General features: G+C 51.2%; 1 protein-coding gene across 2 annotated transcripts in view; it reads left to right on the top strand.

Annotated features, from left to right (window-relative positions):
• Nucleotides 1–22,135, top strand: part of SKIC2 (SKI2 subunit of superkiller complex) — a 42,446-nt gene that overhangs the window by 12,666 nt on the left and 7,645 nt on the right. For both annotated transcript variants that reach the window (XM_084841048.1, XM_084841049.1), the window contains 16 exons: nucleotides 1,298–1,351; nucleotides 1,605–1,828; nucleotides 3,217–3,360; nucleotides 3,455–3,600; nucleotides 4,565–4,711; nucleotides 6,481–6,565; nucleotides 9,935–10,041; nucleotides 11,583–11,729; nucleotides 13,632–13,731; nucleotides 15,014–15,226; nucleotides 16,507–16,617; nucleotides 16,904–17,015; nucleotides 17,594–17,712; nucleotides 18,808–18,945; nucleotides 20,765–20,902; nucleotides 21,908–22,012. In XM_084841048.1, coding sequence (XP_084697174.1) covers nucleotides 1,298–1,351; nucleotides 1,605–1,828; nucleotides 3,217–3,360; nucleotides 3,455–3,600; nucleotides 4,565–4,711; nucleotides 6,481–6,565; nucleotides 9,935–10,041; nucleotides 11,583–11,729; nucleotides 13,632–13,731; nucleotides 15,014–15,226; nucleotides 16,507–16,617; nucleotides 16,904–17,015; nucleotides 17,594–17,712; nucleotides 18,808–18,945; nucleotides 20,765–20,902; nucleotides 21,908–22,012 — 2,090 coding nt within the window. The remainder of the gene's footprint in view (nucleotides 1–1,297; nucleotides 1,352–1,604; nucleotides 1,829–3,216; nucleotides 3,361–3,454; nucleotides 3,601–4,564; nucleotides 4,712–6,480; nucleotides 6,566–9,934; nucleotides 10,042–11,582; nucleotides 11,730–13,631; nucleotides 13,732–15,013; nucleotides 15,227–16,506; nucleotides 16,618–16,903; nucleotides 17,016–17,593; nucleotides 17,713–18,807; nucleotides 18,946–20,764; nucleotides 20,903–21,907; nucleotides 22,013–22,135) is intronic.

Genomic DNA, 22,135 nt, shown 5'->3' with positions numbered 1-22,135 from the left:
AAAGGCAGAGGGGAGGAGAAGGGGAGAGGAAAACAAGCAAACTTGAGCACCGTTTCTTAAAGTTATGTAATAGTTCCTATCATGGCCGGCTGGAATAGAAACAGTTCTGGGGCAGGAAGAGCCAAATGGAACTGGTTTCTCAGCAGAGACTGTGCTTCCCGTCTCTCCCTCCTCGATAGTTAGATGAAATGGCTGACACCAGGTGACAGCTGAGGAAGAGCCTGTTGGAGCTGGTCTCTCAGTGGAGCTGATCCACTCTCAGCCTGTGCTGGTGACATGTATCATTAAGATAAAATTATTATTTTGTTAAAGTATTTTGATCGTGCTGCTCAGACAAAAAGGCTCCTGAAGCAGCGTACATATAATCAGTAAAACAAGGCAGCCCCTGTCTGCAGGCTTGCAATCTAAAAAGACACACGTGCACGGAAAAAGGAACGGGAAGGGAAAGGGGGGAAAAAAATAAGTGCTTCATCAGGGCTGGTGGAAGGGCCCCGCTCCTCACTCTCATCTCCCTCTGTACAGCCTGCTGGAATGGCAGCTGGTGGTGACAGTAGACGGAGAAGGGGCCTTAACAGGGCTGTTTCCCCCGTCATCTCCCTCCAAACATTTCATTCGATCACGTGAGCGCCAATCCAGGGGCAGCCAGAGCGACCGCTTGCTTGATCGAGGAAAGCAGGCTTGTGCAAATCGACATTTAGGCCCGGGTTTGCACATTTGTGTTGCAGGATGTATGGAGTGTTTGTATGTTTTTGCCAATAGCGACACGGAAGTTGCTTCAGTGTAAGAATTCTGTTAAGAAGTGAAGGAGCCCTTGGTTTCCACAAAGGCCATGGAACCCGGTGCTTCTTCCCTCGAGCCATATGTTTCTCCCTCCATGCCTGGGGTCTCCAAAGTGGTAACCATGGTGACAGTGTGCCTACAGACACCTCCCTTGGTGCCCACCAGGCTCCCTGCCCCTCCTGGTTTTGATTTTATCAGGATATTTTTTATTTTTTAATTGGGAGGCTGGCGTGCTGCAAATAAAGTTCTGCCCTCCTGCGCCATTTTTAGTTGGGTTCAGAGGAGTGGTTTTGGAGCTCAGACTCCACCTCTGCCTTGTACTTGGGTTCTTGGGCAAGTTACTTTTCTTTTAGTCTTGCCAGCTTGCCTTCTGGGAAATGAGTGCTTTGTGGCCAGCCATGCCCACCCTGGCAGCCATTTTGTGAGAGCACCCACAACACTCTCAAATGTCCAGATGTGCCCAACGACTCAAAAAGGCCAGGGACCTCTGCTCCATGCTTTTTCCTCTCTCCCTCAGATTTGCTGACAGTGCCACCTGGCTGGAAGAAGGGGGTGGAGTTCACCAAGCAAGGTAGCCACCTTTGGGGTGGGGAGGAGGTTGGGGCGGGGAGGAGACTGACTTGGGTCTGCATCTCTTTTGCAAGCCTGAAGGGGCTGGAAGACCACAGCCGGTTTTGTATAGGTTTGCCTCGGCATGAAACCAAGCGCCCATCTTTCATGGTGCTGATAAGAAGCCATTTCCTGGGGAAGCGCAAAGGTTTTCCCCCTTGGGATTCCTGGATGAAGGAATCCATCTTGTGCCCCCTGTGTGTTCGCCTCTGCAGAGCTCAAGGCCTCCCCGGGGCTGCTGAACTTGACAAACTTGCTGGGGGCGTTGGACACCTTTGAGCTGGGAGCCTCCAGTGATGAAGAAGGCAAGGAGAAGGCTGAGGAGGTGGAGAAGAGGAAGAAGAAAGGGAAGGGGAAAGGGGCAAAAGAAGAAGAAGTGCCCCCGGCAGAACCAGCACCGCTGCAGAGGGCAAACAGCCTGGAAGAACTGGTGCTTAAGGTAGGACCGTGCGTGTGTGTGCGCCTAGTAAGGAAGCATCTTGAGTCCACATCAGAAAAACCAAGGGACCAATGCAGGGGACAGCTCTAGGTATATAAAGGTGTGGGGAGGCTGGAGCAGGATGTGGCAGGAACCAAGAGCAGCTGGATCTCGGGAGGAGCCATGCAGCACACTGCCACCTAGGAACTGAAGCTGCTTTAGCCAGCCATTGTCGATTGGGTGGGAGAGACCAAGGCTGTGTTTGGATGTCATGATCACCCGTGGCTCGCCATGATGGGATGAGCCTAGCTTCATGTGTTCCCTGCTCCCCTCTCCTCTCTCCTTTGCCGTGTCTGCAAGGAGATCAGAAGCACCCTCTTACATTTTAGCTTAACCCCAGGGTAGTGGGTTGTCTGAACCCTAAGCTGTGGTTAATCTTATCTATGGTTTGTTTGAAATAAGGCAGCTTTGTAAACCATGATTTGAAGCCAGCTTGTTTCAGACAGAGGTAATTAAGATCAACCAACGCAGTTGACACAACAATGGTTAAGAGAAAAGCAGTAGCAAGGAAGTAACAGCTTCCAAACTCCTTGTGGCCGTGCTGGGGGGGGAGGTGGGACCACGTGAAGCTGGGGGAGGCGAGGCTCATTCCTGTCATGAGAAACCATGAATGCAGCCAAAAAAGGAGGGCTGCAGAGTCTAATTGGTCAGCTGAATCCAGTCCTCTATTTGGTCAGATGAATCCTTGGTGGCTAGGAATTATAGGAGTTGTAGTCCAACACATCTGGAGAGTGCCCGGTTGGGGATGGCTGGAGTAATCTATTGAATAACGCTTGACTAAAAAGCTGCCCTGATTTCATTAGAGCAGACTTTTTTCTTTAAAAAAACGGGTACTGTGAATGGAAAGGCTTCTAAAAACTGCAGGTGGCAGGCGCCATCTTAGAAGAGGCATTCCCCCCATCCCCTTTCTCTGTCGCACTCGCTCACGCTCCCTCTCTCACACTCACGCTCCCTCTCTCACACTCACGCTCCCTCTCTCACACTCACGCTCCCTCTCTCACACTCACGCTCCCTCTCTCTCTGTCATGTACTCACTCACAAAGGAAAGTTTATTTTAAGAGATCTAATGTGACACTTGTATATCTCACTTAAAAACAAAACAACCCTGACTTTTGCTTCCAGACTGTACTTCAGATATGAATTGACTGACTTTTGATAGCTCAAGTCAAAGAAGAAGAGAAGGTGCTGTTAACCATTTCTGAATGCAGAGTGTGTGCATGTTAGAAATTCCCTTGTATTGATTAGGAAAGCAGCTGAGTACACGTCTTCTTCTTTTGTCTTTAACGTCTCTCACACGCGCTTTCTGTTTTTTTTATTTGTCTGTCCCTCTTCTTCTGCCTGGTTCTCAGGAGGTGACCCCCACCCCCAAATCGGCCCCACAGGCTGCCCCGGCACCAGCTGCTGAGCCCCCCAAAGAGCAGTGGGCCATCCCAGTAGATATCAGTTCCCCTGTGGATGATTTCTACAAGCGAATTCCTGACCCAGCTTTCAAGGTAGGGTGCCGGTTCTGATGGTGCTGCTGGGAGAGCAGGGGGAGGGCCAAGGCTAGGCTTCCTCTTCACGCGATGTTCTTTGTGCCCTCCTCAGTGGCCTTTTGAGCCTGATGTGTTCCAGAAACAGGCGATTCTCCACTTGGAGAAGCATGATTCTGTATTTGTTGCTGCCCACACATCTGCCGGAAAGACCGTGGTGGCCGAATACGCAATTGCTCTGTCACAGAAGCACATGACGCGGTAAGAGTGACCTTGGTTGTTTTTATTGTGCTTTCTAGCTGCCCTCTAAATGTCCAAATGGACACAAGGGGGTGTAAAATGTGGCAGGGTCAGCACTGAGCCTGCTAGGCCCTGGTCTGTGGCCTGTTAAGAATTCCTGTGGGGCATGTACCTTGAATGGGTTGGGATTACTTTCTGTGGGGCATTTGGACATTAGTCATGACCCAATTCTGGTGGACTACTTTTATGGTGGTCATTCTAGGCTGTGGGTGCGGTGGGGGGGAGAGATTTTGTGTATTGTGGCTGAACACTTTTCGTGTTGTATTATTTTTAGATTATGTTCTATGGGGTTTGTTTGTGTTGGTATGATGGTGCTGACTATGGTTTATACTGATTTTTTTTCCCAGTCATTTCTGTATTTGTAGGTGTAAGTTGCTTCGAGATTGCTTTTTGCAGTGGGATGCAACACACACATTTAATTCTGATAAAAGCGGAACCCTCTCTTAGGCAGCTCCCTAGGACTGCCTGGTGCTGAGCTGGGGAGCCTGTTGGCCCTCTCAGTGTTGTAGGACTCTGACCCCCGAGGACCATAGCTCAGTGGCAGAGCCCCTGTTTTGCAGGCAGAAGGTTCCAGGTTCGATCCCCGGCAGCTCCAGGTGGGGCAGGAAAACCCCCTGCCTGAAACCCTGGAGAGCGATTGCTGCCCGTCAGTGTCGACAGTACTGAACTAGATGGACCAAAGGTCTGACTTCATATAAGGCAGCTTCCTGCGTTCTTATGGCACTGATGGGAATTGAGAGTGCCAGCAGCATCTTCGAGGACCCTAGTTGCCCTCCTGTGATCTAGGCCAGCGAGTCGCCTTACAGCAATCCTGACAGTCTATTTATTATATTGTGCCGGACGAAGGCAGTCCTTCAGGTATCCTGGAGTCCAGGATCCCCTCCCTCCAGGCTTCTAATTCTTCCCTCCCCCTTCCTCTTTTCAGCACCATATACACCTCCCCAATCAAAGCCCTTTCCAACCAGAAATTTCGGGACTTCAAGAACACCTTCGGAGATGTGGGGTTGTTGACAGGGGATGTCCAGCTGCATCCAGATGCCTCCTGCCTCATCATGACCACGGAGATCCTTCGGTGAAGACTGGGATAATGGGAGAGGGGCTGGGTCTCAGGCATGTGGGGGTGGGTGGGATGGGATGGGATGGAAGGAATGGTGAGCCCAGCTCCCAAGTGCTTCACCATTTCTGCTTTTTCTAAATGTTTTATCTTCAAGATGCTGTGTGCTTTCTGCAGGTTTGGTAACCAGGCAGCTTCAGCTAGGACTTTTGAAGGAAGCAAGTTTCTAGCTCTTATGGTTCTAAAGATTGGCATGAGAGTGTGGGGCTGGCAAAGTTCCAAAAGCTGGGGGCTTTTGGAGTTGTGCCTCCAACCATCACTACATCATCAGTGCCCTTCCTAAGATACCCCACCCCTGATGACTAGTAGAAGTAGAATAAGGGCGCAATCCTATGCTTGTGTAGATGGGAAAAAGTCCTACAACTCCCAGCATGCCCCAGCCAGCTGTGCTGGCTGGGCATGCTGGGAGTCGTAGGACATTTTTTTGTCTACACATGCATAGTATTACACCTTTAATTATGCAGAATTGGCAAATGTATTTACGAGTGGGACCTATAACAAACCGTTGTTATGGGGAGTGCTCCCTATGTAGGATTCCAGCCTTGCCACTCCGTGCCATTCCCCCCGCCCAAGTTTTCCATTTATTTTTTTCCTCCACAGTCAACATTCTTTGATCTGGTGGAGGCTGGTCCTCTGATTTCAGTGTAGCAATGAATCTCTTCTGGTTTTTAGTCAGAACCAGCCCGAACTCTAACGGAGCTATCCAGGGTGCTGAACCCGATCCCCAAAATGGGGTCAACACCTTGGATAGCTCCTTTAGAGGTGTGGTTGGTTCCAACTAAAACCCAGAATGGATTCACAGCCCCACCGAAATCGGAGCCTCCACGGCCGTGACCACTGAGAACGCTCCCATTTCCTGTACAGAAACCAACTGGACTGACAGCTGAATCGTTCTTCAGCACAGGCAATGGGTCAGCATCCTCCACTGCATCTGAAGGGAACAGGCTAGCTTAGGGAGGAGCGCACAGCTCGCTCCTCGAACACCTTGCTGCCACCTCCCAGTATCTGCCGCCTCAGGCAATCGCCTCATTCTGCCTAATGATAGGGCTGGCCCTGTGGCCACATAAGGCCAAAAAAGAGAGGGAAAACTTTATGCGCTAGGAATATGTATTTTGTGTTGGCTCAAGGGGTTTTCAGGAAAAAAAATAATAGAATCATAGAATAGTAGGGTTGGAAGGGGCCTACAAGGCCATCGAGTCCAATCCTTCCTCAGGGGCATGTTTCTGGCAACAGCTCTCAAACATAAGTATAGTGCACTTCCTTATAGTGTCCCTTGCACTTGAGAACTGTTCGCTTGGTTAGTATCCAGCGTTCGTCCTGTGTAGAATAGACCTACTGAAATGAATGGAACAAGTAAGTCTTGACTAACGCAAGTCAGTCATTTCAATGGTTCTGCTCTACGTAGGACCAACATGGGATACTACCCCTTATGTTGAACTGCGTTTGCCATTTTAATGTCCATTTCCTCCAACGCGGAGAGATCTTTTGAGTGCTTTTAAGTTGTCTCTCTTTGTTTTGACCACTCTAAAAAAATTATTGTCAGCGAACTTGGCCGCTGCACTGTCTCACTACCAGAACACCAGATAATTTTTGAGCAAATTAAAACGGACTGGTCCTGATAGAGATCTTTGGGTGGGGGGCAAAATCTGGTAGCCTTGTTCTGCTGTTGGTCAGAGTAAGAGTTCTGTTCTGCAATATCCTTCTTGTTTTTGTTCCTAAAACCCCAGGTCCATGCTGTATAATGGCTCGGATGTCCTCAGAGACCTGGAATGGGTGATCTTTGATGAGGTGCACTACATTAACGACTCTGAGGTGAGCAGACATTTGTAGACCGAAGGTGGGCAGCCTGGCGCCCTCCAGATACTTTGGGCTACAACTCCCATCAGCCTCAGCCAGCATGACCAATGGTCAGTAATTAGGGCTGTTGTAGTATAACATCTGGAGGGTATTGGGTTGCATCCCCCTGCTGTAGACTAAGATTGGGGGAGGAGGGATGGGAGCCAGTGTAGCTGGGTGGGAAGTGGGGGGGTGCAGTTGGAACGGTGACCGATAGTCCTCTACAACCAGGATGGATAGACTTTGGGCTTGTGAGATTTACTTTGGTCTTTATTAGAACCCCGAGATCCAGCAACCGGAGCCTGGTGCCAGAGTCAGACACTTAGAGCTAAAGACTTCTGAGCCCAGGAATGTGTTTCTGAATACCGGAACTGACAGTACTCACGGTCCTTCCCCACTAGGGATGGGTACTCCACAGCCTGAGGTTCCATGTGGCCCTTGGGCACATAAATAAATATTTATTTATTTGATTTCTACCCCACCTTTCTACCAAGAAAAATGCCACTCAAGGCAGCTTACAATCATAAATAAAACTTGACTAAAAGAATAATAAAACAAATGCATTAAAACACAACTAAAACCAAAGCAATAACATGTTGGACTACAACTCCCATCAGCCCTAGCCAGCATAGCCAATGGTGGGAGATGACGGGCATTTCAGTCCAACAACATCTGATGGCCCATGTGCTCCCCGTCCCTGGTGTAAAGGGATGCAGTACTGCCTTTCCCATTGTTCTTCCTGCACCCCAAACCCGTCCTGATTAAGAGACTGGGGTTTGAGGAAGAAATGGGGGAGGAAGAGAAGCTGGTTGCGGCAGCAACTGGCAAACCGTGTAGGCCATAAGCAGCATCGGCCTGACCATTAGGCAGAGTCGGAGGCCACCTCAGGCGGCAGATCCTGAGCGGTGGGGAGCAGCAGTGAGTCCTTGGAGGACGGAGCTGTGTGCGCCACTTGATGCCCCGTGGCCCCTGAGCTAGCCTGCTCCCCTCTAGTGCGGTGGAGGCTTACAATCACGAATAAAACTTATGTATAATTTCTGTTTTTCTTTTCTTTTATTGACATTTCATAATAAATATAAGTTTATAACCATCACAAATAAAACTTCATCAAAACAATAATAAAATAATTACATTAAAACATAATTAAAAATACAGCAATAACAGAATAAAACAGCCTCCAACCCAACTGACCCACTTATGCACCAAAGGCCCTGCTTGAATAAAGCAGTCTTTGCCTGCTGGTGGAAGGGCAGCAGAGAGGGAGTGAAAGTAGCCTCACTTGACAGGGTGTTCCACAGCCTGGGAGCGGCCACTGAGAAGGCCCTCTTTCACATTGCCATCAGATGTGCCTCTGAAGGTGGCGGCCTCGAACTAAGGTCTCTCCGCAAGATCTTAAGACCTGGGCAGGCTTGTATGGGAGAAGGCTGTCTCTTATGCAACCTCTCAGCCTAATTTCAAATGTCTTCTGCGTGCAGTCAGTTCAGACTTCTGGCAAGAGCAGTTTGTTTCTTTCCTGACAGCCCACTGGGTGGGAAGGAAGAGGGGTAGAGAGAAAAAGGTGGTGGCAGAAAGAAAAAGGGGTGACCTACCCACTCTAGTCTCTGGCCCCACCCACTGCCTACATGTGGCCCCCAACTGATCACCCACAAAAGTGGCCCTCGGCAGAAAAAAGGTTGCCCACCTGTATGCCTTGGCCGTGGGCTGCCAAGGTTTGGAGGTGCTGCAAAAATGATAAGCCAGATCCAGGTTTACTTACAAGGAGACTTTATTGAGTACTTACAGCGCACAGGCATACCCAATGGTTGGATCAGACAGCTTCTCTGAACAAAGAGCTGTGGTGCAAGATGGGTTTTATACCATACATGTTAGCAGTGAGTCAGCAGGACAGCAGCAAGGGTTAATTAGGGTTCATCTGCAACTTTCCCAAAATATTTGGCAGAAGCAAGACTATCAGAATATTCCCAGCACAGACACCTGTAGCTTTAAGATAAACAGAGCTCCACTTCCCAGGCACATTGAAGACTCTGATAAGATAAACGGTACCAGAGCTCGTTACCATGGAATGTGCTGAGGCGGCCATATTGACCTTTGACTCATCTTACAAGCCGAGGGGCCCACCTTGCAAGAGAATTGCGGCTAATAATGAGCCAAAGCAGAAAGCACTATGGATCTCTAAGCCTCTCCCAACTACTGTTAGCTTGCTTACAGGCCTGGGGCCTTACACCACCCCTCTTGTACACAAACATTCACTTAGAGTGCAATCCTCTGCAGGTTTAGGGAGAAAAAGGTCCTACAGCTCCCAGCGTTATAGCTAGCATGGCTCAGTTTATGGCGGCAGGTGGAATCATTTTGCTTTTGCTGCTATTAAACAGTGGGGAGTTGGAAACCCTTGCTGATCTACTGCAAATAATCCGGAGATCTAGGGGTAGGTCCCGTGTATCTTCCGCCCACCCCTGCTCTACATTAAAAGAGCGAACCATCAGGAGAAAAGCAAGGAATGCAGGGAGCTGCCTCACACTGAGTCAGTCCATTGGTCCATCCCATTCGACGTTGTCTGTACTGACTGGCAGGGGCTCTCCAGGGTTTGGACAGGGGCCCCCCTCTGCTGTCCCTGGAGCGGCCAGGAACCCAAGCTGGGACCGTGTGCATGCATGGCGTATGCTGGACTTCGGAGCTACGGCCCTTCTCTGATGCGCTGGGTTTCCATAATGCAGGGAGATTCTGACATGAGGGAGGGCACCCAGTCTCCCTGCTTGCACCCGGAAGCAGTACAGACCAGAAAGGGCTGTACCATGTGACATTTCTGAACAGGTAGATTGGTCTTTAAAGAGCTGGAGGGCCTGGTGTGCTCCAGTCCATGGGGTCACGAAGAGTCGGACACGACTGAACGACTCAGCGACAACAACAACGACAAGCAGACAGACTGACAGCAGTTCGCCGAGGTTTCAGGCACAGAGGCCTTGCCCAGTCTTTGCGCTCCTAAGCGGAAATATCAGGGACTGAACCTTATGCAAAGGCCCTGAACCATAGCCCTTCCCTGCTATTGGCTCTCCCCCCAGCCCTTCCCTGCTATTGGCTCTCCCCCCAGCCATATCCTTCAACTGCCCATCTTTACCAGTTTCCATGCTGCCCCTCTTTTGGGCACCCAGACCTCCTCAGACAACTTAGCGTTCTTTGGACAGTTCTCAAGTCAGGGAAGTAGAGAAGCCATTGCATGTTCTGAGCTCAGGACTTTGTGCTTCCCTTCTTGCAGAGATGCTCTTTCGTTGGCCTGCAGAAGCACTTCAGTGGGTCTTCCTCTTCTAGTTCTCAGCCTCCCTCTTGTTGCTCTTCCCTCCTTTGCAGCGCGGTGTGGTCTGGGAAGAGGTCCTTATCATGCTGCCGGACCACGTGAACATAATCTTGCTGAGTGCCACCGTCCCCAACACCCTAGAGTTTGCTGACTGGATCGGGTGAGCAGAGAACACAGAAAGAGCCTTGCTGGACCAGACCAGAGGCCTACCTAGTCCAGCATACTATCCTCACAGTGGACAGCCAGCTGCCTGTGGGAAGCCCACAAGCAGAACATCACTGTAATAGCACCAGGCTGGCATCAAGGGTGGGCATGGTGGGGCATCTGCCGTGGGCCCACACTGAGCAGGGGGATGCTACCAAAAGCCCTCTGGACCTGCTCCTCCTCTTCACCGTGGCAGTCTCCTTGTTCACCTGCCTCTTGCTCTGGCCCAGACAAGGGTGGTGGTGAGAAGGAGAAGCAGCAGATGCCCCTGCCTACTGGCTCCCTGGCTCTCTGCCTCTCAAGCAAGCAAAGGGTAGCAATGATGATGAGAGAGAGGAGGAGAAAGAGCAGCCGGCGACCATGGAGGTGAGAGGGCAGACTCACCGAGGGAGGGGGCCCGTGGAGGGCGTCTTGGCCAAGGGCCTTCCAAAACCTGGAGCCAGCGTGGAATAGCACCCTCCCAGTCATGTTCCCCAGCCGCTGGTGTACCAAGGCATGCTGCCTCTGCATCTTGCGGTAGCCTATGGCCATTGTGACAAGCAGCTGGCAAGAGCCACGAATTCGTCTAATTCATCCTCCATGAATTTATCTAATCCCCTTTTGAAGCCGTGTCAGTTGGTGGCCCTGACCGCATCGTTGTGCGGCAGTGTGCATGTATGGAGGGGGCAGAGAAACCAGAGGCTTGGGGGGGGGGGGGATGAGAAGTGGACAGTGGGGGGTTTCAGTTTGTCACTGCAAAGACCTGTGAGCAGAGGCAACAGTAGGGTGGCGCGTAAGATGCTCTGGCAGCTTCAGCTCTCTGAAGAAATTGTCCTCTGCCTTCAGCCCATGTGCTATGGTACAGCTTCTTCAAACCTGCGGTCTCCAGGTATTGTTGGACTATACCACCATCTCTGACTACTGGCCATGTTGGCTGGGGATGATGAGAGGTGCAGTCCAACAGCATCTGGGGACCCAAGGGTGGGGAAAGCTGTGCCAAGACCACGACCCAGAAAGTCCTCTGTTCAGAAGATAAGAAGACCAAAGGTTCATCTAGTCCAGCATTCTGTTCTCCCATTGGCCAGCCGGATGCCCCAGGGGGAAGCCCACAAGCAGAACATGAGCGCAATTGTAGCCTTCTGCTTGTGTTCCTGAGCAACCGGGGTGCATAGGCATCCTGCCTCTGATACCAGAGATAATATATAGCCATCAGGACTAGTAGCCATTGATAGTCCCCCCCCCCCCCCCCGGATTTGTCTAATGCCCCTTTTAAGCTGTTTGTGGGTTATCAGCAACAATAGTTTTGTGAATGGCCATTGTGGGGAACCTGCGGCCCTCCAGCTATTGCACGTCAACTCCCATCAACCCCAGCCAGCACGGTCAGTGGTTGGGGGTCATGGGAGTTGTAGTCAGCAGGCCACAGGTTCCCCATCCCTGCCTCAGGTGAGGTGGGGGAATGAAGAGGCTTCAGGTGGCTCTCAGTAAAATACCAGTGTGGGCGCTCTCGCCTCTTTACAGGAGGATCAAGAGGAAGAAGATCTACGTGATCAGCACCTTGAAGCGCCCCGTCCCGCTGGAGCATTACCTGTATACAGGCAACAGTCAGAAAACCCAGAATGAACTCTTCCTCCTGGTTGATGCCCGGGGGACATTTCTTACCAAAGGGTAAGGGCAGAAATGACTAAAGATCTTTTGACAGCTGGTGGAAAACCCAGATGGTTTCCACGCCGATGGGCGGCAGCTCTCCAGGGTTTCACATGGCTGTCTTTCCCAACCTCACCGATAGCAGCCGTTGAAATGGGGGCCTTTTGCCTGCAAAGCACAGGCTGTACCTCTGTGGTGGTATTAAGTGTAATAAACCAAATAACTGACACACCATTGACAACTGTAGTACCCCAAATCTGTCTCTTGAGGCAGTGCACTTTGTCCAAAGTTGGGGGCAGCTTTTTAACATGCTGTAGGGCAACTGTGACCTCCATGAAGAGATGGTTATCTGTAGTTTCTGGACAGGGGTGGCCTGAGACATTTTGCTGCCTGAGGTATGCAGCCAAGGGCACCCCCCTCCCCAGGTCCAGGTGCATAATACCCAAGGCCGGCCAAGTTATTTTGGCACCTGAGAAAGAAAAACGCACAAGGGGGTAAAAATGCAACAATAACTAACAACTTGCTGCCCTTTTATGACGCCCACAATCTGCTGCCTGAGGCGGCTGCCTCACTCTGTCTAACGATAGGGCCTGCTCTCTGGATCCATGAGGTGGTTCCTCCCACCACTGCCACCTCTAAGTAGTTTGCCATGGAGGGTCCTCATTGCCTCAGGCCTTCCCTATTGGTGGAAGGGGATATCCAGAGCTGGTTACTTGCTCCCATTGGCTCTCAAGGCAGGGCAAAGCAAATTAGGTGGCCTTGAAAACGTCTGTCAGGAGGCGGCCCCTCCCAGTCCCAGCCCTGCCTGCTCTTGAGGCAGGGAACTTTTCTAGGTCGGCTTTCCCTGATTCGGGGCCCTCCATATGTTTGGGACTGCTGCTCCCATCATCCCTGAGCATCGGCCATGCTGCCTGGGGCTGATGGGAGTTGTGGTCCAAAACATCTGGAGGGCACCAGGCTGAAGGAGGCTGGTCTAGTTTCTCCAGAGATTTGAGTGGCTGCCCCTTAGTTCTGTTCCCAGCCCTTCCTTAGGTAGGGCAGGAACGGAGCCAGCTAATGACCCCCAGTTAGCAGCTGGATTGACAGGACACCTAAGCGGGCGAGATCCAACGCAGTAAAGCCACAGCAGGGCTCCTCCCCAAAGCGCCCTGCTGGTACTTCTTCTCCACGGGGGTGTGGGGTGCGCCTGTGAATTGCCAGCCCCGCTTCTCCCACATCTGGGGCTTCAGCTTGCGAGGGCACCGCCCGCCCTGGAAACAGTAGTGCGGTTTGGCCACCAGCCCCTCCCTGTGTCCCTGCTGTTCTTCTTGCACAGCTCCACGCACAGCCTAAGGCCTGCTACACTGTTTCTGTTCTGTGCGTTTTCAGAAAACTGAAATGCCATAAAAACAGTGTCTTGTTTTTCATAAGAATGTAAGAGCAGCCGTGCTGGATCAGACCAAAGGCCTCCCTAGTTCAGCTTTCTGTTCCCACAGTAGCCAACCAGATGCTCCAATGGGAAGCCCACAAGCAGGACATGGGTTTAATAGCAGCCTCCCGCCCATGTTCCCCAGCGACGGGTATACGCAGGCATACTGCCTCTTATCTCAGAGGCAGTATATATAACTAGCAGCCGTTGAGAGCCTTCTCCTCCACGAAGTTGTCTAATCCCCTTTTAAAGCCATCCGAGTTGGCGGCCACCACTTGTTACATCTTTGTGGTAACAAATTCCACAAGATGTGTGAGGAAGATGTGTGGTTTCCTTTTGTCTGTCCTGAATCTCCCACCGTTCAGCTTCATTGGATGACGCCGGGTTCTAGTATTCCGAGAGAAGAGGAGAAAAACGTCTCTTTCCCCACACTCTTCACACCATGCATAATTCTGTACACTTCTAAAATGCGCCTTGCCCTCTATTCACTTTTCCCCTCTACGCTTGTCCTCCAGGTATTATGATGCTGTGGATGCCAAGAAAGAACGGGCCAGCAGACACTCGCAGACCTTTGGGGCCAAACAGCCCTTGCATCCGGGAGGCGGGCCAGGACAGGTATGCTGGGCCAGGTGGACTAGGGCTGGGTGTTGGCTAGATGCACACAAACCCGGAGTAAAAATAAATAAATAAAAAGCTACAATGCTGCCAAGGTTTCTGTAAGGAAAAATTCTGAGAAAACTTTAATTAGCTGATAGACCTATAATTGCATGTAATTTCATTTTTAATTTAATTACTGGGGGAGAACAATCCTATGGCCCCTAAACAGGGTCTTGGGGGCCAAAGGATATTTCAGATTTCTGGATCTGAGGTCAAAGACAGCACTTCGACCTCAGAACCAGGAATCTGCACTTGGTCACCCCTCCCCTCCCCTCACTCCCTCACAGGTGGTGTGGAAAGAGCCGCATTGGCAGCCTCTCCGAGGTCTGGAACCCGACCTCAGAGAGGGAGTAAACGGGGTGTTCCAGTAGGAGGGGAGGGGAGGGGAGGAGACAGGAGAGGCTGGGATATGAGCTATCCTGAGGCCTCTGCAGTCTCCTTCCCTCCCCCTCCAAAACGCCTCAACTAGACAGGCTAAAAAGCCCGTCTGGTGAAAATTCAGAGCAGGGGGAGCGGCAGAGGGAACAATTGCTTCTGCCAATCCTCCCGCTGTGTACTGGATGCTTGTAAGCCTCCGAGTTCGGAGGCTTACGAACATAGAGAGCAGAGGTAAAAGGACTGCGCCTTAATTGTGTTTTTAATTTTATTTGTTTACGTGTTATATTTTAATAAAGATCTTGTTTTTAATCTGTCTTTAATTGTTACTCGCCTTGAGCGCCATTTTGGGCAGAAAGGTGGGATAGAAAATAAATAAACACATCCCTGCTGAACTTCGCTCAGCATTTGTTCTTCATGGTGCCCTGTTTAGTTTCCGTCCCTCTTCGCCATTTCTAGTAAAGAGGGCATGAAATAGAATGGTGTGATGGAAACTGAATGGATAAGGTGAGAAAAGTTCTTAAGAGGAGTGGATTTGCTTCCAGGCCAAATCACAGAGGTAGGAGGGGCTTAATTGTCAATGCTCCGCCTCCTCAAGATGGATCATCAGCTTGCCTAGTTGTTAATCAAGCAACCCACCCATAACAAACATGCACTGGTTTGGCTGAGATTAGAAAGCTAAAGGGCTGTGTCTGAGGGCTCATCGTGTTCCAGCAGCTGCCATTTTGGGATGTTTGAAGAGGGGGCAGTCAACAGGGTTGGATCCATGGGCCCCCTTTCCTATTTGTAACAGATGCACTTTGTGAGGAGATTTCCTGATGAGTCTGGGCCTTGAACCAACCTTTGACCACTTGAATTCCGCCAGGACAAGAACATCTGGCTCTCCCTCATCGACATGCTTCGTAAGAAGGACCAGCTGCCTGTGGTCGCTTTCACATTCTCTCGCAATCGCTGCGACGACAACGCTTCCATGCTCACCACCGTCGACCTGACCACAACCACTGAGAAAAGCGAGATCCACGTCTTCTTCCAGAAATGCATTTCCCGCCTTAAGGGCACAGACCGCCAGTTGCCTCAGGTCAGAGAGACGTGAGCACCGCGAGGCTAGAAGTGGTCAGCTTCTTAATAGCGTGGCTAATGCGGAAGATGGGCCTCTTGATATGGCCACGTGCCTTGAGCTTTGGGATAATAGCTTTGCTTCAGGCCGCTGAGTGGCAAAATAGCATGGCTGCCAGCCTCTAGGGGGCAGGTTCAGCGTCAAGGGTAGGCATGGTTGGGCACCTGCCAAGGGCCCACACCCCAGCAGGGGCCCACTGACAAGAGCCCCCTGGAGTTGCTCCTGTGGGTCATCACTACAGCCTCCTTATTCACCTGCCTCTCGCTCTGGTGAAAAGGAGGAGCAGCAGATGCCCCGGCCTGCTTGCTCCCTGGCTCTCTCTTTGTCAAGCAAGCAAGTGGGAGCAATGAGGAGGAGGAGTAGCAGCAGCAGCAGCTGGTGGCAATAGCAGTGGGAAGGCAGACTCACTGAGGGAGGGGGCCCATTGGGGGTATCTTGCCCAGGGCTCTCAACAACCCGAAGCTGGCACTGCTCAGGGGTGAAAAGCACACCTTGACTGCCTCAGCAATTTGGCTTGCCGGTTGTTGGCTTCAGTGTGACCAGAGAGCAAAGCCTTTGGGTGGAAAAATTAGTTCTCCGAGAAAATTAGCTCTCTGGTTTGAGATTTTTTAACTGAGAGCGATTTTGATTCATTCATTCATTCAAAGCATTTATATCCCACTCTTCAGTCAAAAGACTCCCAGAGTGGCTTACAAAAATCAGCAATCAGATAGTCCCTGCCCTCAGGCTCACAATCTAAAAAGACAGGAGACACAAGGAAAGGGTTTTAAACGTTTTAGCTGAGATACTTTTGTATTGTTTTTAAATAACTGTGAACATCTTGTATTCTTAACTTTCATACCGTAAACTGCTTTGAGAGGTCTTTTTAGATATAGTCGAGCAGTCTATACATTCATGAAAGAATAGGATTGGGCCTCAAGCTTGTGGCTTCCAAGAGGTGGAGTGGAAGCTGGGGAGGAGGGAGAAATAATGAATAGATGTTTGCCTGCCTGAGGTGTGGGGAGTGGATTTCAGCATGCTCCCCACCTCCCAGTCCATTCACAAACACTCCCAAGGGGTTCAGCTTACAGCTACCAGAGTTGTGTAGTCAGGGCTCCCACAAAGTTTAGTGACAATCTCTTTCAGATTGGACAGCTAGAGGAGCAAAGAAATCCAAGCCAGCAGGTCATCAGGCCTTGTCTGTCTGTCTGTCTGTCTATCTATAAAAAATAAATTTCAATGCCTAGTGGTTATGCTTTCAGGTTCTTCACATGGTGGACCTCCTGAAGCGTGGCATCGGGGTGCATCACAGTGGCATTCTGCCTATCCTCAAGGAGGTGGTGGAGATGCTGTTCAGCAAGGGCCTTGTCAAGGTGAGTCCCGTTAGCCTTATTGACCCAGTTCACATGACATGGTGGGTTATTGTGGGTTAATCAATTAATAAACCCATTATTAGCGGCAGTGTGTGCGGCTGCCATTCTGAATATGCAACCTCCGACTGGGGCAATAGGGGGTTGCGGCATGTTGTGTGAACTTGGCCATCATGGGTTAATCGAGGGTTAAACAACCCACGCTCAACCTTTGATTGGGGAGAAGAAAGTCAATAAAGGGAGCCGAGCGTGCAGGAATCAGCCATCTTTCTCTGTCGCTCTTGTTTAGATCCTCTTTGCCACAGAGACGTTTGCCATGGGGGTGAACATGCCAGCCAGGACTGTGGTCTTTGATTCAATCCGTAAACATGATGGCGCTAACTTCCGGGATCTGGTGCCAGGTGTGTTCCTCAATTTGCGCTCTGTTTTTTAACATACAGGGGTGCCCAAGTACCTCCTGGCTTAAACATGTGAGGAAGAAGGGTAGGCAGACATGTCCCCCTTCCCCCCTTCCTCCAGCTTTTCTACCCCGTTTGCTTATCTAGCTATTGTCCTTGTTGCCTGTCTTGAAAGCTTTTAAAGATGGAACACCTGGAAGGGATAGCCTGGCCGCGTTGTTAGTTTCCTGCAGGGTGGCTGCTCACTCTTTTTGGCCATTTTTTTAAGACTAGGAGCATGAACCTAACTGCCACAGCACCTCCATGCTGTTTCTCTCCCACAAGGAATGGCAGAGCAGCCAGGCGCTCTTGGCTGCAGGTCCCACTTTGTAGGCAGCAAGACTAATTCAACAGCAACAGGACATGCAGCCATTGTGTGTCTCTTGTTTGATCGCCTGGAGGAAATTTAATACTCACCCTAGGTACTTGGGCAAGAATGAAGCTATGGATCTCTATAGATTCCTAGTTGGCAGCCAGATTAACTGTTGAGCTACTGTGGACCCCAGTGTCAGCATGAACATGTGCATCTCTCTCTTGAATAGCTGAGTACATCCAGATGGCAGGTCGGGCGGGGCGCCGAGGTCTTGACACTACTGGGATGGTGATCATCCTGTGCAAAAACCAAGTGCCTGAGATGGCAGATCTTCACCGGATGATGTTGGTGAGTTGCACACACCCTCAGGCCTTTTCTCCATGAATTTGTCTAATGCTTTCTTAAATCCATCTATATTTTCAACCTGTATGAGTTTAAGTAAGTTGAGTAAATTTGCCTATTTTTTTTACTTTGCATAATTCTGCAGGTTTTTACTATAAAGCAGTGACAGGCAGCCTTTTTTTTCTGTCGAGGGCTGCATTTCCTCATTGGTAATCTCTCGGGAGCTGCATGTTGAAAGTGGGTGGTGCCAAAGCCAGTGATGGGCAAGGCCAGCGCCAAAAGTGAATGGGTCCCCCAGTAGTGAAAGGGAGCAGGGCACCTGTCACTTTTGAAAAGGGGCGTGGTTTTGAGTTGGATGCGAGGTACCCACTTTCACTACTCACCCCTTTTCTCTTTCTGTCCCTCTCTCTCTCTGCCACCCCCTTCTCTGTCTGTCTCTCTCTTTCTGCCACCCTCTTTCTCTCCCTCTCCCTCTTGGCCAACCTCTCTTTCTCTCTCTGTCTCCCCCCCCTTTTGGCCACTTTTCTTACTTGCTTGCTCTCTTTCGGCCACCCCCTTTTCTCTCTCTTTCTCTGCCACCCTCTTTCTCTCTCCCCATCCCTTTTCCTCCCTTCTTGTGCAGTGGGCTGCTAGGGAAGGGACAGATTGCTCTTGCCAGAGGTCTGAACAGATAGCATGCTGAGGGCTGCATGAAATTAGGCTGAGGGCCACAGGTTGCCCATCCTGAATAAGGCCTGATGTACTCCGCGTTTGCCAAGTATGTGGAGGAGCAGGGAGCTATATAGAGCATCAAAGCCCTGCCCCTCATACACTAGCAATGTTATTCAGCCACCCCTCTCTTTGGAGATTTCCACAAGTGCATCGCTTATGTGCTTACAAGCCTGTCTTCACAGCCATAAGGGCTAGAAACCTGGGTACTGGATTTAAATAACAGCTGTGACTCTCAGGAAGTTGAACTCAGTACCCAGTGCCATTCTTCTGTGCTCCTATGGATTCACAGTGCAGACCCATCCCTGACCAGTGCGCTCCCTTCCAACGCCTTCCTGGGAAACTTGATTTGTCACTGCCTGCTCTAAACCCTCACTTTCTCTCTGCCTCCAGGGTAAACCAACTCAGCTGCAGTCTCAGTTCCGCCTGACGTACACCATGATCCTCAACCTGTTGAGAGTGGAAGCACTGCGAGTGGAGGACATGATGAAGAGGAGCTTCTCTGAGTTCCACACCCGCAAGGACAGCAAGGTGGGGCAACTCTGGAGAGGGGAGTTGGGTGACCTGATCAGATCTGACTCAATGGCTCTTTGGAGTCTGCCTGTAGGACAAGCAGGGAGAACCTCTGGCCCAGCTTCCTTCCCAGGCCCTGCCCCCTCTCCTGGCAGCTCATCTCCAGTCAGCTGTCAGTTGGAGAGGAGAGCTTTTCCCTGCCAGGATAAGAGCTTTCCCCAGTGATTCAGTCCTGCTTATGTCTGAGGCTAGTCCTGCTTACTTCTGAGTAGCCACATAGAGGTTTGTCCTGCTTACTTCTGAGCAGCCACATAGAGGCTTGTTCTGCTTACTTCTGAGGCTAGTTCTGCTTACTTCTGCGGCTTGTCTTGCGTAGGCTTAAAATTGGTAAAAATCACGTTTTGGCCTGCATCCTCTGCCTTTGGCCATGCCTGCTCTGTCTTTGGTCCTGCCCACAGATGGAATGTGTCCCCACAAAACTTCTTTCAGCCTGGCATTTGGCCCTAGGGCTGAAAAATGTTCCCCACCCCTCACCTAGGAGTCCAGGACTGTGGAAGAAGAGGAGAAAACTGTAGATCACGGGTGGGCAAAATGTAGATCTCTGGGACATCTGCAGTAGGTCAGCAAAGATTCTGATTCCCGGTTGTTTAACAACAGTTACAACTAAAAGGCTTTCTCTTCTAAAACTAGGCTGCTGAAATGAAGAAAGCTGGTGGTGGGGAAACTGGGGCTGGTTTTCTGTGTGAACAGATTACGAGCGTAGTTTGTGTGCTGACGGCAAATTCCTGAGCTGAGCCTGTGCTTGGCGGCATCCTGGTCTGTAATTCCAAGCGTACGTCTGCCCACCTGGGCCACTGCTTTGCACCTGGCTGTAGTTAGTGGACCTCCAGGTTCTTGTAGACAACCACGTAGATTGTCGAGTCTGGCTAGCCCTGCCGTAGATCACTGGGCCCCAGAAGACTCTCGGAACTGTGACGTGGGAGGTGGAATGAGCTGTGCAGGGGACGGAAGTGTGGAGGAGATGGGTGCTGGGTAAGCGGAGGAGCATGGGAAAGGAAGTAGAAGGCAGCTGATTGGAGCCCCCCTCTTAGATCAGCATGGCGGTACATAGGAACAGAAAAGGCTCTCCTATAGCTGCTCAGATGCTTTGTCCATGTGGCCCAGGAGTGCAGAACCCCTTTCATCCCAAGGAGGGTGGCCGAGTTCCAGTTTGGAGAAACTCTCATGGGCTGCATTCAATGCTGGGTGGGGCTGAAGGCAAAAGGGGCCGGGCCAAAATATCAAAGATATCAGCATATTTTAGCTTACAGCTATTACTGGCAGTAACTCAGCCTTCGGAGAGGCATTTTGACCTTTTAAAACAGAGAAAAAATAGCACAAAATCTGGGAACCCCCCACACACACACAATTGGTGGTCAGGGAAACAGGGTGAGGCCAGGGAAGTGGGATGTGGCCTTCTGGGGACCCCCAGGAGGGCCAGATTGGGACCCTGGGGCTGCAGTTCTGCACCCCTGATCCAGTCCAGTGCTGTCTGCTCTGACCGGCAGCGGCTTTCCAGGGACTCGGAAGAGGCTCTTCTGCCTCACCTGCTGCCAGGGGTTGACCCGGGAACCTTCCGCAGGCAACACTTGCACTCCTCTGCTGAGCTGTCATCGACAGGCCTCTGGGGACTGAGTAGCCAGCCTCCCTAGCAGAGGCCTCCCGTGCCCCACGCCTTTGCTTTCACTTTGTCTTTGCTCCCGGAGGGGCTTGGGAGTAGGGGATGGGAGGGAGGGCAGGAGGCCGGGAGCTCTGCAGCTCCTCTTCACCTTCTTCGCCCCCCTCCCCCCCCCCCCAGGTCTACGAACACAGGATCACCGAGCTCAGCCGCGTCTTGGCCAGCACGGAAGTGGCGGATATGTCGGGACAGCTTGGCGACTTACAAGAGTATTACTGCGTGGTCCGAGAGCTGCAGGAGACCCGGGAACTCGTACAGGTACTGGTTTGGAGGGATCTGGGATACAAGCCCCCCCCCCGGGCAATGGTCAAAGTTCCCATCTCAAGCAGCAACATGTTTCAGATGTATTGCCTGGAGCCTTCACGACTTGCCTCTAGAAGGCACTGTGGGTGAATATGCCCAAGGCGGACTGCTCCGGGTGCAGCTTCCCCACAGGATATGGGACTATGTGGCTGGCTTCCGTGTTCATCCTTATTTAAGAGGAGGGGGAGGGTAGTTGTGGGCAAGGCAGGCCACCCCCCCTTGTCTCTGGCAGCTGCACCCCCCCCCAGCAGATCGGCTGTCCCTCCCAGCTACCATACTTTAAAGAGGTCACGTAGACCTGCTGTTCCTCCCCAAAAGGGTGCTCCATAAAATCCAGATTAAAAACAAGATCTGAATTAAAACAGAACAGAAAAACAATTAGATTAAAAACATGACAGTAAAAGTAATAAACGGCACCCAGCCAATTAAAACTCCCTTCAGCAAGATGAGCTTATAGGCCAAAGGCCTGTCTGGATAAAAATATCTTGCCTGCCGGCTGAAGGACAACAAAGGGGGGCCCCACGTAGCCTCCCTCGGCAGGGATAAGGGTACCCTCGCCCCCTTTTCTCTATTCTCATTAAACACAGACACACCTCTACCTACCTACCTACCTACTTCCTGGCTTGTCTTCCCCTTATCTGGGTAATGAACATCATGGAAAGAGGTGAAAGGCTTTGGGAGGGTGGATCCCAGACCTGTTCTGCTCCTTGACGTTGCCGATACAGGACTGGCTACCTAAGGGGGATGCTCCAAATATACACAGGCTTCCCTAGTCTGGGGCCCTCCTGATGGGTTGGACTACAATTGGCTGGGGGTGATGGGAATTGTAGTCCAGACCATCTGGAGGGTTCCCAGTTGGGGGAGGCTGGAACCCAAGGGCCTTTCCCCTCTGGAGTTGCAGGTCTGGTTAGCTGCATGTGCTTGGGGCAAGGTCTTTCCTAGCCCTTTCTTCCTTTTCAGAGGCGAGTCATGGAATCAGTGAACGGACTGAAGGCCCTTTCGGTGGGGCGAGTGATCGTAGTGAAGAACCAGGAGCACCGGAATGCCCTGGGGGTGATCTTGCAGGTAGGTGGGGGAGCTCCAGCAACCATCACCCCGTGGAGCTAAAGAACCCCAAATTTAGTGCTCATGGAAGTCTATCCATGTTGCCTGCTCTCACGTAGCATTCTCATAACTCTCGCTGGGTGG

Source organism: Heloderma suspectum, chromosome 2 (genome assembly GCF_057233095.1).
Source record: "Heloderma suspectum isolate Gila_16-S chromosome 2, 16-S_ref, whole genome shotgun sequence".
Taxonomy (NCBI): Eukaryota; Metazoa; Chordata; class Lepidosauria; order Squamata; family Helodermatidae; genus Heloderma; species Heloderma suspectum.
This window is presented reverse-complemented; position numbering and strand designations above follow the sequence as displayed.